A 22,043-nucleotide genomic window follows, 5' to 3' on the forward strand; every position below is an offset into this window, starting at 1 on the left:
ATCATTTTCATTTGCTTGTGGGAAAACAGTGCTTTGCTTTTTCCCCATTTTCCAATGTACTGCAATATGTCCCCCAGAGGTACAATGGAGTTCAAACACTCTTTATTGAAGCAGTGAATTTAGCATGAGGCTGATAATGCTCACAGTCTTTTTAGCTTACAAATTCTACAGAAAACTGGTAGTCTTTTTTTTTTATTTAAACTGTATGTTTTTTAGTGGTCTCCACTTGTTGCATGTTAATTTGAGCCATCATTAAAAATGAGTACGTCACTTTTTTGTTTTCATAGACATTGGTTGCACATCTAAGCAGATAACAAATCCAATAGTTTTGTACTCTGAGCTGGTGTCTAGAGTGAGTAAACAGCCATTCAGGAATCAGCTTGATTTAATGACTTTTAAAAGTGGGGTATCAGTTCCTTTAACAGTGACTTCTAAAAATAAGACTAAATTAGTGAAACAGTAAATTCTCAATTACCTGAAAGTCCAAATACCTTATCTAGTAAATACTGATTATTGTTTTCCATAAATTCAGTCCCACAGTTAGATAAAATGTTCTCACTGGTAGTCAATCTCATGAAGGTCTTTGGGTTTGCAGTCTCAAGACACACTTTTCTGTGCTAAAAGGCCAACTGAAAGTAATTTTAAAGAAATCTTCAATTTAGGAACTAGCCATTAATCAGCATGGCTAAAAGGGAGGGCATGCAGCAGCAGAGTGGAATAAAATAATCCTGACTTGCTGCCCAGATGGCAAAGGCTGTTCAAGTATTTGTGAGTTTCAGTTATTTCAGTTGCTGAATTCTTTCTCCTCTGCACGTACTTCTTTGTCTTTGAAAACGTTTCATTGAAAATATAATATACATCATTAATATATTGCCATACGTATGTGAGTGTACGTATACATAGCATATTGTGTAAACAAAACTAGAATATGTCTTTATGAACTATGCATACCTGCTTCCCTACGTAGACCTTCTGGTGTGCATTCTCAACATTCCAGTTGTTATTGTCATGATTCTCCAATAGGAAGAAAGCAATTCTCTGTATTTATAATAGATGTTAGCTCAAAGTGATGTCTCAGAAGCTGATTTTGTTGGTACGGTGCAGGAGCAACTGAACCATGTGTGCTGTGAGTAGTGTGTACTATCTGGCTACCAGAGCTGCAGGCTGGTAAGGTGTTGGATGGCTCAGACGTTTAGGTGCATGTGCCTGGGGGAAAAACAGGAACATATCACTGTGTAATGCTTTGCATTATTCCAAAAAGGGAGAATTAAAAACCTATTACACTTTTTTTTTTTTTTTTTTAAACTACAGAGAAAGGTAGTAAGTAATGAAGTAATGAAGAGAAGACATTTGTTTCTAGTGCCTGTTTATCTAAAATAACGGGGGTTAATTATTAAACCTTTTGCTTGGTTGCTTACTTGTGCTGCTGATGCTTTAATCCTGGGTCACAGAAAGTTTAAGAGTGCTTTCCACTGGAGACTTACTTCTTTTAGCTCAGCTTTTCCATACTGAAAGGATGTTAGGAGTTCTGCTGCTTGCTTTCTCTGTAGTTTCTGTCGCTTCTGCTGAGCTCTGCAAGCCAGGTAAGTTTTGGAGCTGCTGATTCCCACTCCTCCTGAGAGAAATTTAGCTCTGAGTGTATCCCCGCATAGCGGTCAGCATCTTATGTTTTTAATCTAGCTGGTTGCCTCCAGTTTGAATACGGAAACTCTGAGCATTCACTTTTCTGAGTTTGCAAATGAAGTGTAGATGTTGTTCTTACCTATTCTAATGGGGTCGTGGTAAACCTGACTGAAAATCTGCAGGGCTGCTGCATGTTTCATGCTATTAGCTTCTAGTTCTCCTAACCAGTTAATCTGCTAGGGCAACTTTAGAAGCTGTAGTTAGTAAAGTAATTAGAGAAGTAAATGATTTAAAATCCTATCTCATCTGAATATCAATACATTTACCTTTTTTCTCTTTGTGTCAGATGCACAGAATGCTTTCAAAGTACGGCTTAGTATCAAAACAGCTTTGGGAGATAATGCAGTAAGTAAAGTATCTTCACATATTGTTCCTAACTAAATATCTGTCAAAATAGAACTAATACACACTGTACATTTTCTGAAGGCTGCACGAGCAATTTGTTCTGAAGTATTAATTGTACAGCTTCTCAAGCTGTGACATTTGACCAGCCCACTCCTTAAGATGACGTTCGTTATTAAAGAGTAAAGCTTGTCTTTTCTTGAAGATAATTTTCTGTCAAAGTCCTTTTATTCTCCCCTCCTGGAAACCACTTTGTGCACGAGGGACACTGTAAATCTAAGTCTGTATTTTGGGAAAACCACTTCTGCTTGAGAGTGCTAGTTGTAAAGTCAAGTATGTCTGAGAAGATAAGCTGGAAAAGATTTTTAGGTCTTTATGAAATGGGATTTTATGTCAGGCTCTCAGACAAGCATGATCTGTAGAGATCATTCAAGCATATCTGATCAATTCCCTGCTAATGTAGGTTTCAGATTGTGCCCTTTCTTCTCTGCCTCTGGTGCACAGGCTAGTCTCATGAGGACTGAATGCTTTGTCTTAATTCGAGTCCTTTCACTTAATGTAGAACTGCTGGGATGAGTAATAGGGGGATCTAATACACAGGAGTTTGGGAAATTAGGTGGCCAAATGATCCTTCCTGTTCTAAAGTACTATGAGATACAGAAGAACGCGGTATTTCATTTGCAGTATTGAATGTTTGCCACAAATCTGCAGCATGTTGCAGTACTCTGCATAAAATTAGATATGAAATATCTTGGACAGTCACCTGCACTGGAAGTCTAGTGTTGGATTGTTATTAGTCCTGGAAAATAAAATGCCATAGATTAGGTGTTAGAAGAGACTGGAAGTACGAGAATCACCCTCTGACCTCAGAAGCCATTCAAAGACTACCTTGAAATATTAGATAATTCAAACTAACATTAGCAGGGTACTAATTCCACTGGGAGCTTTATGAAGCAGATAAATTTAAAAGAAATAATCAAGATACATACTAAAGTACTTGTCTATGGAAATTGATATTGAAGTCAATCCTCTTGGGTGAGAGATTTTAATTAAAAAACTGTGCAAGCCTGCATTGTTTAAAAATTTATTAAAATAGTGTAATCCTGTGGCTGAAAATATGTCAAAATCATTAATGAAACTTCTTATAATAACTACTAATATTTTTTTAAACCTTGGTTCAAAACCTTAGGAAATAATAAAAATGGTTGTTCACAACAGTGCTGTTTTTTAGTGTTTTTTTAGTTCTCCATCTATAGTAAAAGAAGGGAGATCTGTTTGATCATTTATAATTTTTCTATTTTTCATCACAAGAAGGGTGTGATACAAATCCTTAATCTTAAGGGTACTTTATATTACAAGAAAAAAAAAAGCAATAACTGTGGAGCCTCTTATTGGTTTTTGGTAGATAGATAGTAGTTTATTTCATTTAACAAAATGTATGTAAGACCTGAGAATGAGACGATCTAAAACTTAAACAGTGTTTTAGAACAATGTGCTGAAAGAGTTATGATGCCATACAAAATTATCCGCAGAAAATGAAGAGTTTATTAACTTCACAGCTAATAGTTCCTTTTCAGAGCCATCACAGTCTTCTTTGCAAATGACTGAAACTGAAAACTGAAACTGTTGTCAAACTGAAAATTCAGTTTAAGAATTTGGTTAACTTTGATCTTATTTTTATTTTTAGCAAACAATAGGGTAGGTAAATTTCTCATAGTATCACAATAGGAGAGAATCAGCTTGGAATATCTTGGTATGATGCTCTGCTCTTTAATTCTGTTTCGTTCATTTACAAGTCACTTCAATCTAGATAACAGCAGAAGACCCTGATACGATGATCATTTCACTTAGGACTGGCAGGATAACTCTGGTTCAGGAGCATAGAAAATAGATTAGTATAGTTTTCCAAGTGATTTAATGCATAACATGTTCTTTGTGTGACGCTAACACAAACAGACACCATTTTTTCATTTGTCCACAAGGTGGGCTGTATTTTTAGGCAGGGAGTGCCATTTCTGATGTACTAATATTGGAAATAACAGCTAAGACACAGTAAGCATCTAGCTGTTTTCATGTTACTTGGTAGTAATGGATGTACACGGCAGAGACATTGCTTGCTATGCACTGGGAGTAAACTTAAACAAAGGGAAGATGATTTATGGGACTGTGTCTCCCCAAGGATGGCGTTAAATTTACTAGCAGCTTCTACAGTGGCTGCTAGTCACTGGTTGCATTAACAGCAGACAGTTAATTCAAAAGGGCCAAAGACAACCACAGGGAGCATGTGTGACGTGTGATGCATTTCTCGTATATACGTGTAGTGCACTAAACATAAACATACCAAGTACATATACTTGATAGTGTTGCATTGCATTTGTGTCCATGTAGGCATGAAAGAGAGTGTGCTTCATCACTGTCCACCATCCATCTATTCAAATACAGATGCATTTAAAATTATGGTAAACAGTTTTATGGCTCATACCTATATTTCTTCCTCTACATTGTCTCTTTTTCTTTTAACACTACTGCTGACATTACTGTCATGTTTTCGTTAGTGACATGGGATCAAAATACAAGCTTTTAAATATTTTTATTCAAACTGTTCCTCTTTTGCTTTCAGTTTAAGCTCCCAGACTGGCATACATGACAGTGTAATTACCTCTCTTCCTTCACAAGGCAGGAGTGGTGAGTCAGAACCACGATTCCCAGAACTGCCTATGGATTTTAATGCTAGTTAAGTAGTCTATTGCTCAGCTCTGTGGTCCCTGTCTGGTCATATCTCTACCTATTTCACCCGTCTTCATCAGTTTAGGGATGATAAATATGATCGGCATGACTTTTTGCCCTTTAAATGGCTGGCTCCTTCCCTATTCAGGTTCCCAGTCTACAGAATGTCAAAGCAAAATGTGTGATGGTGTCTGGAAGTTGGATCCCTCCTTGTTTCTACAGAGAAACTGCAGCAGTTCCATACATCCAAAATCAGAATTTAAAAAGCAGAATTAAGATTTGGCATTTTCAGTTGTGTTTGCTTAGTCTACTCCTGTTTTTTGAGTGTGTTATGAAGTATGAAAAAGTAGTCCCAGGTTGTCATCACGGTTAAGTATCCACACTATTGGATTTCTGGTTTGGATGATTACAGTGCAGATTTTTTTTAATGCTGAAAGTTAAATATTAGATTTGTGTTCTGATTGACTGAAGAAAACTGCATCGAACCTCCACTAATATCATTCCAACAAACTATTAATCTTTGTAATCTGCTGAAAAGGAGAAATTCAATCAGTGTGTCATGGTCATGGCTCTTGTTATAAAAATGTAATACGTGTAGTTTTTGCTGGTCATTAGAATTGCATATGGGAATGAAAGCCCAGGGGAACCTAGTGAAGCTTTCTCAGAAACATGAAGTGATGGCAGCATGATTTTTCAGCAAGACAACACAGAAGAGTTTTGGGAGCCTGTATTTTACTTGTTATTGAAGGACAAAGGATGCTTTTTTCTTTCTTTTGTCTCAAATTTGATGTCATAATTACTTGAGTCTATCTTCATATTATAAGAACAGCATGCAGCAAGAAGGCCATAATCTGTTTCTTTTTTTTTTTTCCTTGTGTCCTGACATCCATTTCCCATAGCCTGCCTTCAACATTATCTTTTTTGTTTACTGGCAGAACTAAATGGTCTTTGAGAGTAGATTTAAACCTTCTTCAATGCAGCTCATCCACAAAAGAGGCAAAGCCATGGGTGCAGTTATGTTGGGAGAATTCTGGTAAAGAGCCTGGTCTTTGATGTAAAAAGCTTTACATTTCCAGTTTGGCCAGTGTACAGAAACATTCAATTCATTCATTTTTTTGGAAAAGTTCTTTTCACTTTGTATTGTACTTTACAACAAACATTAGAAAAAGTTGCTTCTGCACACTAAGTACTAGGTAGGAATTTATTTTCATAACACAGTTAGTGAATTTATTAATTTTCCTGATCTATATGGTATTTCAAATTCAGTGACTCTTTTCCCCTTCTGTCCTGCCAGCACTGGAGCTGAAACTGATGATTTTCCATCTTCTTTACAGTATGCCTGGGATGCGAATGAAGAGTACCTCTTCAAGGCAATGATGGCTTTTGCAATGAGAAGATACTCCAGCAAGAGCACAACTCAGTAAGCATCTACTCTGACTTGTGTTACAGCTATTAATGCTGCATGTAGCAGACCATCCTCTGCTGTACTGAGGTGTAGAAATCATTATTTACAGCTTCTAAAAGCCGAATGTGCCAGTGTGTTTCTTCAACACTCAGCTGTCTGTTAAATTTTGCACTCTCTCTCTTAAGCAGCATTCAGTCTTTGGACCAGTATCCCCTCTACTGCTCTCAGTGGGGTTGTGCTAATTTACTCTATCAGAATCTGGCTGTAAGACACAATTACCTTCTGGTAACCATGCTGAGAGGAGGAGCAGGGGTCCATCAGCCAGGCGGTACAGATCCTTGAATAAGCAGCTTTGGTGCACATTTTCTTGGTGTTCAGCTTCGGCAGTGTGCTGAGGATAAGCTGACTCAGAGGGCTGAAAGGTGGATAGCTGCACTGGTGCTGAGTTCTGCTAAGGCATATCCATCTCTGATATTATAGTGGCTGAGTTACCGAACATCAGAATGTTTCATATGTTGCAGTTCAGACATAGATCAGCCATTAATTGGTTTGGGATTAAACCTACCCTAAGGCATTGAATATTCTTCTCAGGCTTCTGATCATTGCAACTTATGAAATTAGATGCCAGATCAGCAGACCATTTAGCACGCTGTTTCTTCAGTATGTTCTTCCCTTTCTTAAACAAGAAACCTCATGAGTGTATTCCTAGAGGCTTATTATTTTTTCATTGTTTTTCAATCTAAAAGGAAAGATTTATGGCTCTGCTAGGTTAATGAGGATAAGGTTTTCAATTTACTCTCTGAAAAAACTCCTTCAGGCCATCAATGCATTAGATAAAGCATATTGCATATTATTTGCAAAGACATTAGTTATCTTTAGTCATATAATGATTATTGTGGTTGCTGTATTTTCTCTTAAATAGAAGGTGCTCTCCCCGCTTCATGTCACAGAGGTGTTTGGTTCCTTGCTGTTTTATTTGTGTTCCTTGGAAGGTGTCTCATTTGAGCAAGGAGCCATTACACCAAGATTAACAAAAATAGTCAAGTATATTTCCACTGCACACCTGCAAAAATGAGATCAAGATACCAGCTAATTAAAGGTTATTATGCAGGGTTGTTTTTTGTTGTTTTTTTTTTCTCCGCATTTTCAGGAGAGTTTTTCTTCAGTCTCTAATCCATAAAAGCTTGCTTCTGTACATCCATTTTAGTTCCAGTTCCTCCTTCTAAAATTATTGTTCTGTTCCTCCTTCTTCAAAGCCATGGTGCTTTTACATGGCAAAATCCTATGTCACATGCCACTGAAATTTACCCTCTTCAAGTACTGCAGCTGTCTGCAGACTCAACTAATTTTAGTGTAGGAATGGGAAAAAGTCAAGCCAATATGACAGGAGTTAAAATTTTAATGGATGTTTTATTTATGTGTTCTGGGAAGTCACAGCATTTGTTCTCATTTAACTCCTCCCAAGACAAGTTTTCCTATGGACAGCTACGATAATGGCAGTCTTACTCTGGTTTGGAGGTAGGCTTGCATGTATCGACACTTTCCTGCTACTAAGTTTTCAAAGGAGAACTCAGTACAATATTTGCAAAAAGACAGGTATGGGCATCTTCTGCCGCTTCTGACACCGTACAGGACTACTTCATGGGGTATAATTTGCCAGGGTGTATCTTGAAGGTAAAACTGATAGCTTTTTAGGACTTTCAGATACCTATAGGGTCATATGTAGACAGCCAATGTACTGCTGTGTAGCTCTGGTATCTTCTAAGAACATGAACTTCAGCAGCAGTCTGAAGATTTTCCTACTCATAAGTCTCTCCCAGATCTCATGAGACCTCAGAGTCTCCCTTCTGTGACTGAGAGCTTGTTGGCCTCCCAGTATACCCCAAATAACATGCTTGTTTCCATGACTGTAAATAACATTCCTCTTTCCTAGCACTGGCTGGCAAGAGGCATCTAGGTACAGAGAAGAGAGCGTGGTCCATCTCCAACCCCTTTGCAGTGGGAATGGCAGTAGGGGGGCACTCATCATCCAGGAGGGAATAGCAGCTTGCAGAGTGCACTGGAGCAGCACTCTCACATAACTGGTACGGACAGTGGCAGGAGCTGGCAGGATGGTGAAGAGAGAAGCAGGAGTGGGAACTTAGAGAAGATGCAAGTACCCCTCATAGTCACAAGGCAGGTAAATCCCAGACTCTACTCAACCTTGATCCCAGAGTCTTGCTATGCTTTAGACCAAGTGAAATCTTATATCTTTGGTCACTAGGAAGTTTTTCTGTTACTTTGTTGGTTAGGTGGAGTTTTTAATCTAGTGAACTGTGTTTATGCTACAGGCACTTGTATAGGTAAATACCAGCAGATTTTCTTCATGAGATGTAAAAGTATCATACACACTGTATCTCAGTTTCTCTAAAGTTAATTTCTAAACTAAACTTTAATAAATCATGGAGCTGTGTTTAATGTTTGAAAGGTTTGATGAATTGTCAAGGTTGTGTGAAACACGAAAAAGACACAATCCATTGAATTACTTAGTAATTATTAATGCAGATAAAATAAAAGTTTATTTTGCAGTTGAAAAATACAAATCCTTTATTTCTTGCTCTCTGTATGACCTTTTGATTCACTCTCAGCACACACATTCAGGAATTACCTGAGCCAACCTTTGATCTGTCAGTGTTAAAAGATGATCATCTACAGCCTGTTGTTAACTCTTCTTTCTCTAATCTGTGACTCATTTGAAATAATATGCATCTCTTTTGGGTCTGAGACTCGTTAATCTTTAAAGTAGAAAGAATGTGATCACTCGCATTTAAATGAAAGGGTTTGCTTTTCTGTATCTTCTTCCACTTTTTATGTAAGAAAGCTGCAGTTTTCATCATGGAGTGACCAGAAGTTCATCAGCATTATCTGTCCTCCTAAGATAGGTATTTTTGGTACTTTAAAAATATTCTGATCACTTAGAACAACAAAATAAACTTCTAGAGATAAAACTGTTGTGTCAAGATGACTTCATGGCTGCTGGTCCTAACAAGGAAGAAAACAAAGGCACATTAGAGAGAACAGATGTGCAGCATTAGGTGGGAAGAGGCTTGGCATTTTCTGGAGAGCCAGAGGTATACACCGGGGTCTCAGGGCCAGTGCTAATGGTCTCAGGGCCATCAGCTAATGGCTGCCATATGTACCCAGTGCTCTTTGAGTCTCTGGCAGCTCTCCTTATCCCTAAGTAATCTTCTAAATCTCCATAATGATCAATTATGCTGTTTCAAGCCATGGATTCTTCAGGGTTTCCTGCCCTCTCCTCACTGGTGCTCACTTGCATATAGGAAAGGAGGTCAATTTTGGACTGGGAATATTGGGACCAGGATCCTGTCATTTTGATACTACAAATATCCTAAAGCAACTGTGGCGAAAGTCTATAATCAGCTAAGGAAGTAAACAGATGTCCATATGTATGCTTACAAATACACTTAGTTTGCAAAATGCATGATAAAGTCAAGGTTTTCAAACCTAAACAGTGTAAAGGCACAGTTTTCTAATACTTCAACAAGCTTTGAGCCAAACCTATGTTCAAATAGAATGGGAAAAAAAAGCAGACCTGCTGAAAAGGAGTGGTCCCATTGGTGCTTGTTGAACCAGTCCATTTTGGTGTTTACGCAATCCTCTTTGAACTTCTTGTGAATGGTGTTATTCTTTTTGGAGCCTGGAAGGATTTACAGCATCCAGATTCTGCTGATGAAAAGTGGCAGTGAAGCTGGGTTTTAGACGCTGATCAAGCAAGATTTTAGGCACAACAGGGAGCAGAAAGGAAGCAAAATTTCCGTATCTTAGTGTAAGCCTTGCTGCCCAATTCTGCTCCTTCTAGAGACATACTGTCCCAGTGATGACTGCCTGCTCTATGTCATACTGAAAGCCTGGGTGCTGTAGGGATGACCTCATTCTTAAGAGTCTCTTCAAGTCTCTGAGGCTGTGGCGAATTACAGCATGTTCTGCCACTCCTTATACACGAAATGCATCCTTCTGTTGGGAGAATGAGCTCTGTTCACTCCTCACTTTTTGAGAACACTTATAGAGGAATACGCACACCTATTTTCTACTTGGATCAGTTTTTGAGTGCACCACAGGAATTCCAGCTTTAAGAGCTGCGGCAGTGTGAAGATTTAGGTCCTACTGTTATAAATTCTCCTGATGGAAAACTTCCTCCGCAGATACAATTTTAGATATTCTGTGAAGTCAGCAAGAGTTTGTCAGCCACCAGCTAAAAGTAGACTCTTTTTTTCCCCCTCCTGTAAATTTTGTGCTTTGCTTTTATTTTGAGAGGAATAAATCTACTTTTATCTTCTGGCTGTTGCCAAAAAACTGATGTGAACATCTTTTAAAATCCCAGAGGATGGCTTTCCTCTTTTATCCAGGAAAATTATCTGTATTTGCAAAATTGATGTTCCAGAGAGGTAAAAGTGGGTATTTCAGCTCTGCAAAATCATTTCTTTCCATTTTATTGCATGTCTCTGTGGAATGTATACCTTTCCTGTAAATGAAAGTTTTTCCTTCCCAAACACACTGGTACCTGAACCACCACCCAAAAAAGCTTGAAGTATTTCAACAAAATATCAAGAGTGAACTACTGTGAACAAGCCATGCCTGTCCTGCCTTAACAGCTATTGTTGTTCTGAATGAAGACTGCATTCATGGGTAACATTTTCTGTCTTACATTCTTTCCAACTTTGTGCTTTCTGCTCTTCAGGCCATCACTGAAGTCCTGTTAGCAGTCATTTAATTAAGTTTGTAATTAGCCAGCAGATGGCACTACACAACAGAGCTCTGCGGCAGGTCACTGCTTGCAGTAGGGAATTTGTCACCCTGGGAAGGCTCAGAAGCTGAAGAAGAAATGTTAAAACTTGCATTTTGGTGATGGATAAATCAAACCTTGAAACCCCAGATGGTAATGGACATTACAAACATCACTGTAGCTAATTAGAAGATACAGGACAGGGCAACTTTATTTTGCTTGTGGCCAGGCAGATGGTGGGCAAAGGTGAACAAAATTTGGGCTGCTCCCTGGAAACAAAAATGGTCTTCATCCTGAGTCATGGGCTATTGGAATATCTGCTTGCTACTTGGATATAGCCAGTAAATCCGAATCCTGAGCCAAAGTCTTTGGGTTATTTGATGATGATATGGAATGATTTTTTATTTTTTTTTCCATTGTTATTGCTCTAACTCTCTGTCTTTCAATTGATAACACTTTGGATATCTTTCTATGATGCAAATTATATTCTTTGCCGTGCTGTAGTAAATAGTGTCTTTATATCAGCTGCTGTGTATCACATGCGTTTAGCTGGTTTGTTTGTTGTGTGAGTAAAATTGGAATAGAAAGAACATAAGGGCACTATCTATCCTTAGTCACTATTTACTTATATTACACCTGTACTAGCATTCAATTATTTGGTCTAAATACTTATGATGATGTCATTCTGTGAGATATTTCTAATTCCAAAGAAACACACCTTAAAGATGTTCCGCTCTCTTTTTATATAGTATGCCAAGAGAAGCTTCATGCCTGTGGCCTTTTGCTGTCAACTTCACTTAAAACCAAGTGATCTTCTTTTGAAACGTATGAGATAAATATGTCATAGCACCAACCAGAGGGCACAGGCCAGTGCCAGTATGATGTTTATATTTAGCTTGTTGACTCCACTCTGCACCTGACAGTGCAGAAGGATGTCAAAGAGAATAATGTCAGTTCCATTGTTCTTCCCTCCCGGCTGGTTTCCTCTCCTTCTCTATAGAAGTGTTCCCTATGGAAGGACTGCACTCACTTGAAAATTGTATGGGACGTCAACCATGTCTAGCTCCTTAGTTGAAAAAAAAAAAAAATCTTAGTTTACTAGTGCATTTGCCCAGTGGGCAAATATGACCTTTTCACAGCCCAGATGATTAAGATGCAATTTTTTTATTTTTTTTTTCATTTTATTACACTAAGTGTATGTCCAAGAGCAGGCAATTTTGTAGTAAATTCAGAAATCATTTGAAGACCCACGTTTGGTCTCAATAAGCTTAAATTTTTTCAGTCGTACTGAGAAATGAGAAATGCTGTGGATGATGTTTCTTTCTTGAGCATGAATGGTTATCTTTTTTCCCTCTTTATAAAGCTACTAAATATTTCAATAATTTCTGTTTCAACCATCTGCAGAATTTCCAACGTGCTGCTTTGCAATGTGACGGATCGGGTGTCATTTTGGTTTGTGGTCACAGATTCCTCCAAAAACACGACAACTGTTCCGGGAAGTGAGGTAGAGGCAGCCATCAGGTACAGTTGCTAATCCTGCAGTCTCTCCTTCCCTGCTGACTGAGGATGATTTTTCTTTGGCCACAAATGAGCTCTCTGCCTCTGTAGGGACAATCAAATCTAAGTAGTTAAAACACCAAGGAGTTAGTACTCTTTCAGGCCTGCATAGCTAGCATGATTTGTAACAGTTCCATGGAATTCAATGTATGTGAGCTTTGGCATTCTAACTACAGAAAGAGTCTCTCTTAACACTGGAGCTTTAGGTGAAAGCTAGCCATTTCCTGGAGCTGGGGCTGTAATTTTTTTGTCATGTGCATAGCAGAAACACTGCTATCATCCAGTTGCTACAATTCCCAGTGAGAGAGCCTTCTTCCCTAGATGTCAGAATTCCAGCTTTCGGAGGTTTAGATTGATGTTATTTCATGTTCACTGCATGCCATGTGAACTTCTATATCAAGGTTAGTGACCACAGGCTCACTTTAGTGCTTGTCAAATGCAAGTTTTCAGATTTAATGTAGAAATAAATGTTTCCATGAGAAGGGCATGTGAACTATTCATGAAAAGAACTGGCTGTGTCCCAGCTTGGCTTAAAAAGTCTTATACTCACATAGCTTCATACTTTTTGCAGCACTTTTTGGAATGCCAGTCGTTATAGTAGCTGAGCATTACTTGTACAAAATACCGTGTGATACAAATAAGTTCACTTTCTACTCAGGATTGCATGCTCTAACCAATAAACGCAAGAGTGTAGAGCTGAAGAGGGAAAAAGAGGTAATCTGACTCCAATGGTCTATCAGAGCCACAAAAGAGGTTTATGGGGATGACTCCTACAAGCAGCATAACTCACGTATCTTTCTCGAGCACCAAGTAGAAAACAGACCTCTTTGTTTTAAGACATTCTGTACTTTGTCTCAAAAATTCATGTTACCTCCATAGAGGTGTAATGCCTAATTCTTGATGAATGAGTATGCGTTCTATTGGAAAGATTAACTTTTAAGCTTATGAGTAGATTAAACTGTTTCCTACAGAGACACCAAACAATAGCTTCATAGCATTAGTGGAGGAAGCAGATTATTCATTCACTGAAGCTCTCTAAGAGTGTTGGAATGCAGGGTTTTTTTGCATTTCTGTTTTTCTTTGAATCATTCAGAAGCATAAGCTGATTTATTTAAGTCTTTTATGTGCCCTGTTTGCTGGAGAAATTGGATGCTATTATAGCACGTTTGTTTTTTTAACTGTTGTCTTTCATCCCATAAAGAAGAATATGCTATTTAAAAATAAATAAATAAATAAACCCTGTCTAAATTAGAAAGAAGAAATAAAATAGTCTATAAAGCTACATTTTTTATTCTACTGCTTCTGATTGCAGACTTCCATACCAAACCATTATTCTAATTCTTTATACTACAATATCATGTAAGAATGCTACCCATGGACCAGGATTTTGTTTTATGAGTTTCTTTCAGAAACAAAGAACAAAGAAAACAACCTTTTCAGAGCTCTGTACGAGTCCCAAGATCTTGCATAAATATACACGAGATATTTATGAATATACAAACACATCTGCACCTGTAGTTACATGAATGTGTTTCAGCGCATAATTCTGTAACTGCAGCCATTAGATGAGGGTTAATAATGCTTACTTCAGCTGCTTACAATGAATCATTTATATTAATAAGGATGAAAATCTCTTTAACTCACAGGCAGCTTACCTTATAATGAGTCTTATAATATGCCATAGCTTTCAGCCCTCTCCAGGAGTGCTAGTTTTCCATTAAGGGTAAGAACTTCCTGCTTAAAAGATAGTCAACATTATGATTTCCAAGAAGGGAATTTGCAAGAATCTTACTTTTGTTTCCCCTATATCTTACAGGGAATATTTCTTAGGAAATACTTGCTCTGCAGTAAATCAATTGAATTGTATACAAGAAAGAGGGTGAATTTTATAGCTGCAACCAAAATCTCTCAAGACCAATATATGTAATATATTTTATCAAAACTTTGAAGCATTTTGCAAAAGCTAATGAAAGATATTGCTAAAGCCTTTCAAGGCTGCTTAGATTCAGACCTAGAAGTTATTGCAAATGCTCCAAAGTAGCGAATGTGGGTGAAGATACTGAAGATACCCATTCAAGGGTAAAAGTTGTGCTACTCATTTGAAAAAATGTATTTCTCAAATTTACAGTTTCTCATAATGGAAAAAAAAATGTGGAAAATCCATTTAGGTACAACCTGTAGAGAAGGATATTTTGGCAGTGGGGATGGATTCTTCTGGACTAAAGCATAATTAGTGCCTCACAGATCTAAGAAAATCTCCAGCAGCAAGAGCAGATATATGTGCCCATAACATTTAGTATGGTTCTGTTTGAGGAACTAAGTGGCAGTGATAAAATCCTCTGAGCATTGCATGGTGGATCTACCAGTGTCATGCAGTTGTAGAATGCTGTATGAACAAGATGTCACAGCCATCATTACAGATTATTATCTTCAGCATGTAGTCCAAACCAGAAACCACTAGTTTACTTCAGATCTCATCAGTGTTTTCCAGTTTTTCAGATAAATATATATGCCAATCTGATGTTCAACACTCTGTAAGCATATGTTCTCCAGCACTTCGTCTATTAGACACTCGTCTATGGATTACTGACAAGATCTATGCTAAAGTGAAGGTCTGTGCAATCTACCAACATCATGTTAGCTTAAATTCAATCCTGCCAGACTTGAAGCACATACACGAAAGTATTTTTTTCTCCTATCTTTTTTACATATAAAATATCTTTCTAAAGAGTTGTGATGCTTTTTTTGTGTTTCTATGAAGGATGAACCGGGACAGAATCAACAGCGCCTTCCTACTGAGTGACAAAACACTGCAGTTCCTGAAGATATCCACAACCTTATCACCTCCTGTTGAGCCCTCCACACCTGTCTGGCTTATTGTATTTGGTGTTGTTCTTTCTCTCATTGTGGCTGGAATTGTTTTCCTCGTTGTTTCAGGGATTCGGAAACACAAGAAGTAAGCAGCTTAGCTTTTCTTTTGGTTTAACTGCACACTGGCAAGTTAAGTCAGGGAGGGTAGTTTTGCTTTTCAGATCCACTTCAGATTTATCCCTGATGTATCCCTGCTCCGTCCATAGTTAAAGAGCCCTTGTGCTCTTTGCTGAGGGTAAGGTTTAAGTTTTATTAGCTGTGAACTAGATGCCTAAGTAATGCTAAAGTATACTGAGAAAACAAGGAGGATAAAAGCCTGATCCTAGCAGCTGTCTAAGTAGACACAACAGCTTTTCAAAGACTTTTGCTGTCATTTTTCTCAGTGTTTACCTGCTGTAGGTGAATCTCCTCTCACAGACTAGCCAAATAGCTACCAAGGGAGAGCAGACTGTCTGTGACTGCTCCCTTTCCAAGGCTATAGTGTCAAAACCTGGCATGGCTAAAATGATGCTGCTATAGTTTGAGAAACCTAAGTAGAAGACAGAATAATGATTAAGGTATGGCTGAAGAAGGCCTACCCAGTGAAATGGAACATCATTTCAGCTACCACTCACATCCTGATTATCACACTGATGAGCCTAAGGAAGCTTCATAGGTGCGTTACCAAATGTCAGTGTGAGCCTAGGTGTTTGCTGTTTGGCTGTAGGATATGAAAGAGATACTCATTTGTTTCTGCTCAGTGTCTGCCTTGTGACAGCACTGGCAAAACAGAGAAGGCCATTCATTCCTTTTGTGAGTGTGAGTCCAACCTTTGTGAGCAGGTTGGAGCAGGCCAGAGGTTATTAGGTGATATTTTTATCCTTTCATCTCTGTTGGCTCGGATCTGGGAATAAGGAATAGAAACTTTTCACTTAAGGTGAGATCCTGACTTGAGAGTGAGTAGTAGTTGAGCTACTTCTCTACAGAGTGAATAGTGATCTACCATGTCTTCAGCTACCATGAAGATTAGATTAAATGCAACATTGTGACTTCAGCAACTGAATCATAGTGGAACAGGAGAGAAATTGGAAATACAGTGCTTTTTGTTTTGTTTTGTTTTTTTAAACAACTAGATAGTACTAAAATTACTGAATGTATTGTGAACTGTATCCCCAGATATATCAGGGCAATGGAGTTACAAGTGAAAAATGTTGCTGAGATTTTTCCTTTCTGCCTTGTTATCATCCTGAAAAAGATCCCAGAAGAACAGCACTTACTGTGAGGGATAACTAGTGCTCAGAGAGAGATATATAGCCTGAGTCCTTTCAGTTATACTTGCATGTGAAAGAGTTCCATTTGTGAACCGCCTTTGCTGTTGCAGAGAGATTGGACAGATACTTAAGTCCTATTGCAGTCTTCGATGTGACATGGGCTGAGTTATTTCATCCCCAGAATCTAGGCAATCTTGTCTGTAAAACTGGAGAATAATGTTTCTTCCTGAAGCCCATACCTGCCCTCTGTGTGCCGTGTAGCGTCATGATTGTGTGACTCTGTGCAGTGTCTAGCTCAAAGGGGGTCTTTGAACATTTCACATGAATGTAATATAAATAAATTATGTTAAATATCCATGATTTTTTTTCTAGCTAAAATAATCCTTTATGCTTTATACCAGGCTAAAAGACAGCATTTTCCCTTATTGTTTTCAAACTAGCTCAACTGAGTTTTGAACAGTTTGTTACACTCCTTTCACTCCCCTCTCTGTTTCCCTACTCTGCCTTTATGCAAAGTCTTTGCTCAGGGCAGAGTTATCCACGGTTGATTTCTAACACTCCTTTCAAAGCAATGGCATCTGCAGGCAGAGCTGAGAGAGAGAAAGAGTAAAACAAGTACGTATGTGTTCCTTCTGCTCATGGAAAGACTGGGAAGGTAAAAGAGATAGTCTGGACTATTTGGCTTTTTGAAAGAAGAGAGGAGAATTTCAGAAGTGCTTATCTCTTCTTCAGGTACCAAAGTATGTGATAAGATGTAAAAAGTCTTCAGCACATTGGTAACAAGATTTCCTGGAAACCTGACCAGAGCTAACAGTTATGTTGCCTAATAAGCTGTATTGGAAATCTGGTCTGGAGGACAGTGTTGATTTGTCATAAATCTGGCATTTTGTCTTCACTAATCTTTAAAATACCAGTTAAATACCTCAATTGAAATAATTACCAAAGGATGTGCTGCAGACTGCTCGTACTCAGGTAGCAAGAAAGCACGTGATAGACCTCTAATGGAGTATCAGTAATGAGTTAGACTTGTGTGTCATTTCTTTAACTGGAAGATTTTCTTAATTAGATTTTCACTGTACATCACTGCCAACATGTGAGAATCCAGGCCCCAGCTGCTTGCAGCCTGAAGTCATTAGCAGAGCTCCATGTGATTATAGCTATTGACTTTACAGTGAGTTAGATCAGATACACTGTATCCCAATTTCATATTTGTTCTCCTTTAACAGCAATATGACACCTCCTTCTCTACTAATAGATTTGGCACATAGGCAGAGCAAGACTGTTTTTTGGGTCAGTCCCAAAGTGGTCAGGCAGTTGAAAGTGGCGATCTTTGTAGGGCCCTTCCAACTGATCCCCTTCCCTTCCCTTCCCTTCCCTTCCCTTCCCTTCCCTTCCCTTCCCTTCCCTTCCCTTCCCTTCCCTTCCCTTCCCTTCCCTTCCCTTCCCTTCCCTTCCCTTCCCTTCCCTTCCCTTCCCTTCCCTTCCCTTCCCTTCCCTTCCCTTCCCTTCCCTTCCCTTCCCTTCCCTTCCCTCCTTCCCTTCCCTTCCCTTCCCTTCCCTTCCCTTCCCTTCCTTCTTCATTGGCTATGCTGGGTTAAAGTGAGGCATACCCTTTCCCCCTACTTCCCATTTTCAGCAGGGTTTCCCTGTATTAATCTCCAAGCAGTTGAAGGCCCTCCTGAGCTGGATTTGATATATATGCCTTGAATAACCCATAATGTTTTCACTTCCCTTGACTTGTTGAGTCTCCTCTTGAACTCAGCAATTCTTAGCTTCTCTGAATTACTAGAGCAACAAGTTCCACATATCTTCTACTCCTCTCTTTTCTTTTGAATCTGCACCTTAGTACTGTCTCTGTGTTTTTCTGCCCACATTTTTTCTGTTAAAGAACCCTCCTTTCATCAGTGCAAGAGCAGAAGGGGCAGCCAGAGGTTACCACTACCCCCACAATTTATTTTTAGCAGGTTTGTAATGCCAAGAATTTCCCAAAAGCCAATAAAATTTTATTATTCTTAATATCACTGTTATTAACAATTATACTGAGTCAGGTTGTTATGATTGTCCTGAGTCAGATTGTTACAGTATATGTTGCGGGATAGGAAGAAGCAGTAGAGCTGACCTTTGAGTTTCTTATCCTCTGAAACCGCTGATGCTGCAGGTTGTAAAGTACAGAACATTTTTCCACTATGAACTAGTAGATCTCAAGGTTAGAATAAATCTGGAATTAAAGGAACACTGTGACATGTTGACTGATATTTCTGTATAATGCCTTCTTGTGGTTTTCATTTTAGGTAATTTTATTTATTATTTTAATATGGTTGTTGTGAGAACTGTGGCACATAAAAATGAAAGCTTTGCAATTGTTTAATCTAGAAAACAGAATTATAATAAGATACTGAGTTGGAAGGTGGCTATTAATGAAGTTAGAACTAGAAGTGCAGATTTAATGTCCTAAGAGTGCCTGACTTCTGGAGAGGATCATCAGGGAGTCTGAGTGTGCCTGGGTCTCCATCACTGGAGGCTTTAGTCGAAAGCTGATCTGTTTCTAAAAAGTATATCTTAATTTATCCAAATAGGTTGGTTGAAATCTCTGACATACATAACAGGCTAGATGTGTAGGGCAGTCCTTTCTGACTTCAAGCAAAAACAGATTAAAAGTTTTTTTTCCATTTTTCTCCTACACCAACTTTACCCTTCTGTCATTTTACAGAACAAGGAGCCAAAGTGATATGTATAACATGTTTACAACATTTTTACTCCAGGTTTTCTGATTCCCAGTCCTGATCTCAAATCACTTAAACCCGTGTTTCCTGCCCCAGGAAGGAAAAGCCTCCCACCTTCGCTGGTGTGGTGCTTTACAACAGCAAAGAGGCTTTGAGTGTGGCTGCTTGCTTTTGCACTTGTAGGTGGTCGTGAGCTAATGCAGCTAAAGTCAATACAAGAACAAATAATGCTGGGAAGCCTCTGCGACAGATTATGCCTTTCAGTACATAACCTACAGTGAACTTCTGTCTAAGTGTGCAGTTTTCTGTCTGTGAAATCTCATTGGAGTGCTGCAGGTCAATAGAATAAGACAATTTTCTCTTGCTTGTTTTTAGAAAGAATAAAGAGTCAACAGAGAGAGAAAATTTAGAAGAGAAAAGCGAAGTGACAATAACAATAGAAAATGGAATTCCTTGCGAAACACTGGATTTAAAAGCAGGCCACGTTAATGGAGTCTTTGCAGCAGATGATGAACGGTTCACATCCTTATGAAATGCTGCCATTGCTATCTGGTGCTCTTTTGAAAGACTCCTGTGCCTACCTTATCTCGTCTCTACTCCTGAATGTCAAACATGAAGACAAGAAAAATGTCCTTTCACTTAATTTCCCTTGAGAGAACCTTTTACTGATAACACATACACTGGAGCTTCCATTACAATGCTTTTGTTTGTGAGCAAAGCAAATGAGAAGACCTCACATTATAGCCACTTAAGATTTAAGAAAGATGTGTGACAGAACAGAGCTAAAACCTGCCTTGTGTCAGGCATTTTATTTTAAATGATTATTTAAATGTCTATTGTTGTTTTTCCTTGATATAAACATGAAACTGCATTATTCTTGACTGTCACAGGGGATATCATCTATCATTGTCAATTCTGTCTGGGCTTTCTTTTAAGCCATATACAAAAGTTTTCTCTGTAAGCTGACTTCTGTTTGCTGATACCCTGTATGCTTTTGGATGGAATAGTGATCAGTGCATGAAGCTTTTAGTTTATCTGGGGGAATAAAAGCTCTCATAGCCTCTGTAAAAGCAGATTAAAAAATGGCTGGGCCATCTACAGTGTTAAGAACTAGCAAAAATGTGTTTTTCACATTAAAAAGTCATAAATTACATGACCCGGAAACCAAAAGTGGCAAGATTTTGAATTTTTTCAAAAAATAAAAGTTAAAAGGAAAGGGAGATTTTCCACAGGTGCCTCCTGTTGCCGCCAGTGGCCCAGCTCTCATTGACTTTCTGAGAGCACACTGCAATTGTTTGAAAAATTTTCCTTACATTTCTTAATAATAAAACTGAAGCAGATTTCCAAGCTATATAGTGAGCCCAGGGTCAACTGAAATCTTCATGTGGCAGCTGGATAGCTGGTTCAGCCCTTGAAACACCAGCTGCTGTTTTTCATACATCATGCCTGGCTGAGGTAAGTGGGCAGAGAGCATTCAGACCTGGGTTTCCTAGGTATGTGGCTGGAGGCTGAGGGTATCAAATGATACCAGGCACTAAATTTCGTTGCTGGATTACTTTGCTATCAGCCATACATACAGACTAAGCTATCTGTGGCCTAATCCTCTCCCTGTTTAAACCAGTGATGTATTTCTTGTTGATTTGAGAAGAATTGGGCCTGAATAAAGGAGAGTTTCATGTGTGGGTAATTGCAGACAGAGGATATAAATACACTGAAGTAAAATAGGACATCTGTGGTCACCAAATGGCTGTCCACACCACTGGAGGTAGGTTCTGACCATTAGCTATCACACTTTCAGTGTCATGTTTGGAGATAATGTTAGAAAACTCATTTGCTTATTATGGTTATTCTGTGCATTTGATCCTTCACCCATATGAACTGGTTAAATCATTATAAAAGCTCTTTGTAAAGGACCTTCCAGTGTCCTGAATGTTAAGGAGGCTTCTTATGCCCTCAGGTACGAATTCTTTAGCATTATGGCTGTATCAGGCATCTTTGGCTATCCGCTTGGCTTGGCTCTGGCTCTTGGGCAGAATGGGGAGGGGAATGGGGAAACAGCAGGGTGAAGCAGGAAGACTGAGCAAGTGGAGTGCAGAGCTGGGTGAGGGTGGGGGGAGGAGGGCAAAATATGAAATAAAACTGTGGTCCCACCAACCGTTTGCCTCACTTGGTCTCCTTCTGTGTCCTAGTGATGGGCCTCTCTGGACAAGGAATGTGACTTCTCCATGTTTTGGAGGGTACACTGCTCGCTTCTCAGTTACTGATGATAACATCTCATTGCTTCAAATAGCGTTCAATAACAAAGAGACATATTTCTTACAGGCACATCAAAGGTTAAGCTTGCTATTGTTTAAGATCATTTAGAGGGAAGATACAGAGTACAGTCTTATTATTGCTTCCTCAGTCCTTGCTCCCAGGTCTTTCACTCAGTCAGAGTTTTATGTTGGTAATTCCGATCGCATCATTTCCAAACCTTTGCACTCTTCACATTCTTTATATGACAGATAGCTACACTGCAGTACAACCACAATAGATTGCTGTAGCAGCAGCACCTCTGCAATAGCCTGTGAAAGATTTCAGTATGAAGAGCTTAGTGGTGCAAGAGCAACCCCAAGCTACTGTATAAAAACTACCATTGTTCTGTATTCTGCTGTATGAGACCGGAATAAAATTCATTTAGTATGACAAAGGGCTGAGCATAT

At 38.8% G+C, this 22,043-nt stretch overlaps 1 protein-coding gene across 1 annotated transcript; it reads left to right on the forward strand.

Annotated features, from left to right (window-relative positions):
• The first annotated feature begins 1,009 nt into the window (after positions 1 to 1,009).
• On the forward strand, positions 1,010 to 21,439 carry CLTRN (collectrin, amino acid transport regulator). The gene is made up of 6 exons (XM_085211618.1): positions 1,010 to 1,583; positions 1,970 to 2,028; positions 6,087 to 6,172; positions 12,345 to 12,461; positions 15,259 to 15,453; positions 19,717 to 21,439. Exons 1-6 carry the CDS (start codon positions 1,517 to 1,519, stop codon positions 19,871 to 19,873), a joined length of 681 nt encoding a protein of 226 aa, XP_085067744.1. The 5' UTR covers positions 1,010 to 1,516; the 3' UTR covers positions 19,874 to 21,439.
• Positions 21,440 to 22,043: the final 604 nt, after the last annotated feature.

The sequence above is a fragment of the Meleagris gallopavo genome, chromosome 1, assembly GCF_905368555.1.
Source record: "Meleagris gallopavo chromosome 1, MGAL_WU_HG_1.1, whole genome shotgun sequence".
Classification (NCBI taxonomy): Eukaryota; Metazoa; Chordata; class Aves; order Galliformes; family Phasianidae; genus Meleagris; species Meleagris gallopavo.